The sequence below is a fragment of the Aegilops tauschii genome, chromosome 4 (genome assembly GCF_002575655.3).
Source record: "Aegilops tauschii subsp. strangulata cultivar AL8/78 chromosome 4, Aet v6.0, whole genome shotgun sequence".
Taxonomy (NCBI): domain Eukaryota; kingdom Viridiplantae; phylum Streptophyta; class Magnoliopsida; order Poales; family Poaceae; genus Aegilops; species Aegilops tauschii.
The window spans coordinates 47,892,308-47,900,292 of record NC_053038.3 but is presented as its reverse complement, the minus strand read 5'-3'; the positions used below and the strand labels follow the sequence as shown (position 1 = coordinate 47,900,292).

General features: G+C 47.2%; 1 protein-coding gene across 1 annotated transcript; it reads left to right on the top strand.

Annotated features, from left to right (window-relative positions):
- Positions 1-774: 774 nt before the first annotated feature.
- On the top strand, positions 775-7,776 carry LOC109734534 (calmodulin calcium-dependent NAD kinase). The gene is made up of 9 exons (XM_020293741.4): positions 775-986; positions 1,078-1,239; positions 2,432-2,655; positions 2,808-2,869; positions 4,562-4,795; positions 4,922-5,051; positions 6,530-6,852; positions 6,960-7,101; positions 7,215-7,776. Exons 1-9 carry the CDS (start codon positions 974-976, stop codon positions 7,467-7,469), a joined length of 1,545 nt encoding a protein of 514 aa, XP_020149330.1. The 5' UTR covers positions 775-973; the 3' UTR covers positions 7,470-7,776.
- The last annotated feature ends 209 nt before the right edge of the window (positions 7,777-7,985 follow it).

Sequence of the window (7,985 nt, the reverse complement as noted above, 5' to 3'; positions counted from 1 at the left end):
GGAGGTAGCACCTGTGTAAAAAAAAGAAGACGAAAGCCACAATCCATGAACCGGGCAATCTTTCACGCACGATTTGAGGGCAACACGATTTGAAAAAAGATTAAAGAAAGAGGCAATCCAATGACCTACTCCCTCCGTCTCATAATACAAGATGTTTTTTGACGCTAGTGTAGTGTCAAAAAAACATCTTACATTATGAAACGAAGTGAGTAGGTGACTTGTTGTGTGCGGATCATGTGTGAATTCGTCGGTGCACATAGCACTACTCTTGGCAAATATGCTGCTCCGGCTAGCAGCAGCTGGACCTGATCAAAGTGGTAGTATCGCTCAGTTAAGGCGCGTCCCTGACAGAAGCCGCAGCTCAGAAGCTCGCTCATATAAGTATTCCCCATGCTCAACACGCGGGAGTGATGAACAATTCTTTTTCTTCTCTCTTTGAGAACGAGCGGTAAGTTAACTACACCGACGATTGAGCAATGGCGTTGACCAATTAACGCCGCTACGTACGTGTACCGATTACCCACCACCAAGTCTCTAATTCCGGCATTGTGATATAGTACAGCCTTTAATAATCACACTTGGTCTATTGTCCCCAAGAAGAAGATACGAAGAGAGGGTGGGTGGGTATAGAAAAAGAGGAACAATATCAACGCCAAACAGCAACAGCTCGAATAGAATACAGGTACGGTGGTGGCGCGCAAACATCTCTTTCACGCCAAAAATACAGGCAGGCAACATGCATCTTGATATGCATCATCATCATCCGGTACAAGTACCATCTCCATCTCGGTCTCCGTTGCCGATGCCCATCCCACTCACCCGAGCGGCATATCGTCCCACCAAAGGTACGAGACAGACGGCATCCACGTCCTTGGCCTTGGGCCTCGCCTGCTATTTGCATCCCATTCTCCACTCACCCGACCCCGCGCGCGCGCTGCCATTCGATCCTCTCCTCCACTAGTCGCCAGTCGCCATGCAGCAGCAAGGCAAGTTCTGAGAGCGATCTGCTCGTCGGATTTCTGTGCTTCGTCTGGACCTATGCTCATCTATTCCTGTTCTTGCTCTGTTGGGTTGCAGATGGGTTCGCCAGGCAGCTGCTGCTCCGCGTCGTCGCGCTGTGCCATGGGAGTAGTAAGCTGCCGCCGCTGCCGGCTCCCCCGGCCATGGCGGAAATGCCGAGGGTGGAGATGGCCGGCGACGGCCGCGTCGAGCATCTCGAGAAGTTCTCCCACTACGTCGGTCAGTCGCCATTTCCACTCAATTGTTGTGCTTATTAATTCTCTCTTTGCGTGCAAATCTCCATTCAATCGTTGCTCGTTTTTCGCAACTCTTTAGTCTTTACAACAATCCGATCAACGAATCTGTTACCACTAGTTTCTTGAATACTCTATATATTTACGTGGATCGATGCTGCGTTCCTGTGATCGCCTTCACCATGAGGATGATACTGTTTTGTACTACTAGTTTCTGTTGCCACTTGATCTGATAATTTCCCCCTTTCTGATGACGCCAAGAAGCAAGCAACCAATTGTCCCAACACCAAAGGCTCTAACTAACTCCTGCAACCTTCCAACCAGAATGTTTTTTGTCTTGGTGCCTGAAATTTCGCACGCTCGGATGATTCCACCGAGAAGACACTAGGAAATTAACAAGATCCAAAACAGAAAGTAGTATGTATATCATGTCTAGCACTTCCTCTGCAAACTAATATAAGAGCGTTTAGATAATTAAAATAGTAATTTAAACACTTTTATATTAGTTTACGGAGGGAGTACAAGTTAAAAGTAAACCCTTGTGATTGACATGGGCACTGCTGCCTTGATGGAAGAGTAGCACCAAGCTAGCCACTGAACTGGAGTATATCTTCTCCTAGCTGACGCGTGTATGGATTCTCCATGAAAAATGAACACCTGGCCAGCCAGTCGCATACCCACTACCAGCATGACATCTCGAGGGATACAAACAGTGGCCGTCCCCGTCCGAAGCATGCACGTCGTACAGGTACGACACAACGCACCAAGTTCTGTTCTGAAGTCTCACGTGGTGAGGTTAAGGTTAAGCAGCCAGCGTTGGTGCTAAAACTGGACAGCGCACTGACCGAAGAAAGCAGTTAGCGATGATGATGGTACTTGATTTGCCTCCCTGGCCACAAGCCTACCAGCAGGCCGGGGCCCTTAAGCCGTCTCGTCGAGATCAATGCATGCCACTGGTACCGTACGGCGGCGATGCCATTGTCGAGCCGTCCATGGCCACAGCCTTTTCATGTGGCTCAAAGCTTCTTCTCTACTCCTCTGGAAAGATGAGGAGTGATTGAGAATTCCTGACATGGAGATCTGAGTGGGTTTAGTTTCTGCTCTAAATTAATGTTTCCCATTTACAGTAGTTGATTAATCGGTTCATTATGCATGATACACTGTATGTACGTATGCAGCTCGGCAGATTGGGTTCGAGGACGCGAGCGAGTGCCCCCACCTGTGCAAGGCGGCCAACAACTACCTCCGGCAGACCAACAGCTGCATGGCGGACGTGTACGGCCTCCTGGACGGCGTCCCGGACGCCGACGCGCTCTACGTCAAGTTGGTGGACGAGCTGGAGAGATGCATCCTCGGCTACTTCGCCTTCCACTGGGACCATTCCACCATTCTCGTCACCCAGGTACGTACGTACAACGATCTCATCGTCTTTGGCGGATCTGGAAGGAAGCAAAGTGGACGTCCGCTCGGCTCGACGAATTACGAGCGATGCACATGCACTGTGCATTGTATATGCCCTAAATTTGCCATCAATCACGCACGCTTAATGTGCAGGCCTTGAGCGTCGACAGCGCCAACAAAAAGAAGCTGAGGAACGTGATTCTGGAAGCTAACAGGTGAAAAGTCTAAACCCAACCGCAACCTAGCACCCCCTCCCTCCCCAAAATAAATGACTCGACTTTGTACTAGCTTTACAAAGTCGAGTCACTTAATTTGGGACAGAGGGAGTATTTGTTTATCATTTCCTATTTCTAAATTATAAGCAGGTTCGCGGTGTTTACAGTTGAGCAGAAACATACACAAAATAATTAAGGTGCGAAAATAAAAAGAAATGCTCAATGAACACCTGGAAACATTGATGTGCTTATGCTAGTGTTTCTTACCTCCATTTCTTTGCCGGTCGTGCATATATAGGAGGAAAATTGAAATGATGTAGTATCAAGCATAAATTAAGGTGTCTATTATTTGTCTTACCTTTTTTTTAATTGGCCTTATTTCTATTGTTGTTCACATATAGTACACAAACTTTGACTAAATTTTAATGGACCAGCAAGACTGAATCATACATGTCCCTACAACAGAATCGTGACGATGATGACCTTTCTAACAGATATCTTTATAAGCAAGTTTATCAAAAGAAAAGTACAGATATCTCTTAATTATACTAGTCGTTAGGTTGATGTGTTTATAATAGCAGTAGATGAGAGTGCTCATGATTTGTCTCCATTACTAATCAACTTGGGTATACGTTGGTATACATGCTTTCACCAAACAATTTTCTTTTCGCCATCACAATTTTCCTTTGGTCAAATTATTTGACCTGGCCAAGTACTTCGAATTACTTTTATAATCCCATAATCCAATACAGATGAGCATGAGCTACCTAACAGATAACTATCGGGAGTTTAAAAAAACGTAACTAGTGCAATCATCTCGTCTTCTAAGAAAGTGACATGTATAGGCAATAACTGCAAATACCTAGCTAAGAATTGTCTAAAATGGTGCAGTTTACGCCATTATTTTACGAGAGGCGCGAGACAGATGTAGTACATATAACTAAAACACACAACAATCCTACTTACATCGCAACACATTTACTGGCATGTGTGTCTTTTGCCCGTGTCAATAAATTGATAAGACGGCAGGAAGCTTCCGAAGATACACTATGTGCCTCATTTTATGTGCACATGTGCAAATGCTAACATATGCGACGTACTAGCGCATCACCCATAGACCCACAGAACCGCGGGTTCTCATTTCCAATTGTCCAAACTATTTGTTTTGTTTTGTTTGCAATAGCTGCCAAGACTACGACACGTGCTTAATAAAAACATGTTGAGACATGGCCCCAAAGTCATTGCTGATACGCAATAATTGAATCAACAGTTATTAATAGTAGCCTCATCTAAAACGTACCCTCCCACTAGGCCATGTATGCATCATGGAGTGGGCCAAGCCAGGTGTATGACAATGATGCTAACGCTATCAATGTTGGAGATTCGTTGTGAAGACATGCACTAGTCCATCACCTATATCATCGTTCACTCAACTACTCCAGTCGTCAATTCAATTGTAAATATCTGTTCCGGTCGTTGTTGGACAACAACAACAACAACAACAACAACAACAACAACAACAACAACAACAACTGCTAAGTAGAAGTGCGATCAACTATGGATAAAAGAGGGCATATAATCAAAGATGTACGCTAACATTGTCGTATTCCAAAAAATACCCTATGCATGAGTAATTAGTTAAAAGGCTTGCGTGCATAAAACTAACTGAGATTGGATGGATATGATGAGCAGGAAGCAACGATTCGAGCGGATTACGAAGGACCTGAAGGTGGCGCGGGTGTTCTCCACACTGGTGCACGAGATGAAGGCCATCGGCACGGTGACAGGGATGAACGGCGAGGAGGAGGCGCACTGCACCGACGTGATGGCCCCGGTGGCGCACAACGACCGGTCCCCGGTGCTGCTGCTGATGGGCGGCGGCATGGGCGCCGGCAAGAGCACCGTGCTCAAGGAGATACTTCAAGAGTGAGTGTCAAGGACTAGTATTTCTGTTTTTTCCTCGGTCGTTTCTTAGCACGTACACTTGTTGCAACAACTGTCGATTCAATTGGAATATGAAGCCGAAGCATGGGTGGCGTTGTTGATTTTCAGGCCGTTTTGGATAGAGGCGGGGACGAACGCGCTGGTGGTTGAGGCGGACGCTTTCAAGGAGACGGACGTGATCTACCGCGCAATTAGCTCCATGGGCCACCACAACGACATGCTTCAGACAGCAGAGCTGGTACGTTATTGCTTGCAGTTATATAATTTAGATCGACATATACAATCACCATCGATCAAAATTCAAAATAAACATGTGTTGTTTCTCAGACGTTTAAAAATGGACAACCGTTGTTTCGACGACGTTTACAAATGGATCAACATTGTGACTTAGTTGTGGTTGGCCAGTCATACATCAATGGTTCTGCCCTTGGAATACATCAGTAGTTTGAATCTGCTCTATTTCAGTTTATTCATGTTAACGTGCCCAGCAGTCCAGACGACAAAAACGGCCCTGCGCTTTTTAGCTAGAAAAATGGGTGAGTGACCAACCGGCCGCTGAACGGTAGGGATCAGCAGCGATAGCACACATGGCCTAGCATAGCGGCGTAATTCATACTCCTACTGCACTGCAGCTGTCCGATCGACCGACCGACACTTTCTCCAACTGTATGGTATGTACTCAAGTACAGTGGAAATCTATGATATCTGTTCACCAAGCTAGAAACATGAACTGCTCTGCTCCTATGACCCTTCTCACTCCGACAAAGGCTGTGAGAAAGCTGAGGTCCAACGGAGCACTAGGCTTAATTAGATGGATCTGCTTTGTCTGTGTGGTGTAGAACATATATTTATCTTTGCTGATCTGCCGGGCCCACGAAATGCATACAGCATGGTTTTATTAGGATTTGGGCTAGCATGTTGGGAATCAGGGCAGGAGCAGGAGTAAACAGAGAAATGCTATTCCTACTATGACATCAGAAGGACAAGCCGCGACCCGACACCACAACGCCACACCCACCTCGCATCAGCGGTTGGGTGTGCCTATGCCGGTTTCTTGGCTGTGACAGAGAAGTCGGAGCTGCGGGCGGCGGGGCCACTGCGGCAACGATGACTCCATGAGGGCGGATCTCAGTGGACGGTGCTCTCCGAATGTTGCGCTCGACTAGGTCGATGCGAGGCTTGCAACTTTCCCCTGTGAAACTCGTCAGCAAAATCAGAGCAGCCATGTCATCGACGCTTCGGTCGACTGTTTGCCGTTTGTGGCCAGGTCGTCCACGAGTGCCCCATGTGGGGTTTGTAATCTTGGTTTTCGCCCGGTTTTCATCTAATTAACCGGACAACACTCTTCTTCTTAATCAATGAAAATGGCAAATCTTTGCCTCGTTTCAAAAAAAATAAAATATTCCTACTACTTCAGGATTTTATGAAGAAGTAGGTACTAGTTCAAATTGATGACCATTAGCTAACACATCAAGGGAGTAGCTACCAACCTAAAAACTGCACATACCGATTTTGAAGAAATTTTACGTAAGAATGACATCTTTCTAAAAAAAATCCCGTGTCAAGCTTGAAGACAAAGGAAATTGTTTCATTTGCACTTTTCATTGGGGAAAATTGTTGTCTTCCACCACATTTTTTTTATTGTGGAGCGTGATGATCGGCCTTTCATTTCATTTCATAAGCGCGTGTACTAAACACGCTGGGGTAACACAACAGGTGCACAAGTCGTCGACGGACGCGGCGTCGTCGCTGCTGGTGACGGCGCTGAACGAGGGGCGCGACGTGATCCTGGACGGCACGCTCTCCTGGGAGCCCTTCGTGGAGCAGACCATCGCCATGGCCCGGGCCGTGCACTCCCAGCGCCACCGCATGGGCGTGGGCTACAAGGTGGACGAGGACGGCACCATCACCGAGAACTACTGGGAGCCCGTCCCCAACGACCAGGACTTCGTCGCCGCCAACAGGGACCGGAAGCCGTACCGGATCGAGGTCGTCGGCGTCGTCTGCGACGCCTACCTCGCCGTCGCCAGAGGGATCAGGTACCACATATGATATAGTCACCTTATTATCTGCGTCGTTTGATTTTGTGTGTGTGTGTGTGTGCAAGTGTTGACAGTGAGTGAGATGATTGTTCTCTGCGCTGCAGGAGAGCGATCATGACGGGGAGAGCGGTGAGGGTGAACTCGCAGCTCACGTCGCACAAGAGGTTCGCGGCGGCGTTCCAGAAGTACTGCCAGCTTGTGGACGGGGCCAAGCTCTACAGCTCCAACTCCTTGGGCTCTCCACAGGTACTTTTTTTACTGATCAACTACGTACTCAGGACAAGCTAAGTTCATCTTAATTTCTACTACTCAGCTAGTAGTTGTTAATCAGCTGTCCACGAATTTCTTCTCTTAATTAGCTGATCGCGTGGAAGGGCGACATCAACGGCAGCCTGCTGGTGGAGCCGCGCGAGATCGACTGCCTGGACAAGGTGAGCAACCTCAACGAGGGCGCCACCTCCCTGCACGACCTCTACCCCGGCGGCGCCACCACCTGCGGCTCCCGCTCAATCTGGGACGACATGATCGTCGCGCCGTCCCGCGCCACCGTCCAGCGAGAGATCCGGGAGGCCATCCGCTCCGTGGAGCCGACGGTGACGCCGACCGCCTTGTAGCATCCATCCATGTTGTCATGTCGATGTTGCGGGCGCTGCTGGCCGGGTGTTCTTGGGCCTTAATGAATCGCGCCCATAGTTTTGACGCGGCAGACGGGGGCGAATTGGGGCAACTCTTTTTTTTTTAGGGTTCCATTGTTGTGTGTGTGTTTTTTGGGGTATAACGGTCGTTGGTACATACACCAATGTCTGCAGCTAGCAGTTCAGATGAAATGTATGTTGCGACATCCATTTGAGGATAAATAAATCTTGTAATTAATTACCTGAAGAATGATATTTCTATATACATAAGTCCAACTTTTAATAATATTTTAGCCCTTGCGTTTTCATAAATAAAATGTTTTCTAAGTTGACGAAGTGGCTCTATCAGATGATGGAAACCAACTTTTTTCCCTAAAACATGGATAGATGACATACTAATAAAGCTTGTAAAGGAAGAAAATGAAAAAAAACTGAAAATATAAGAAAGGAATTCCTATTAGAAGTAAAAAAAAAATACAAATAGGTGATAGTACA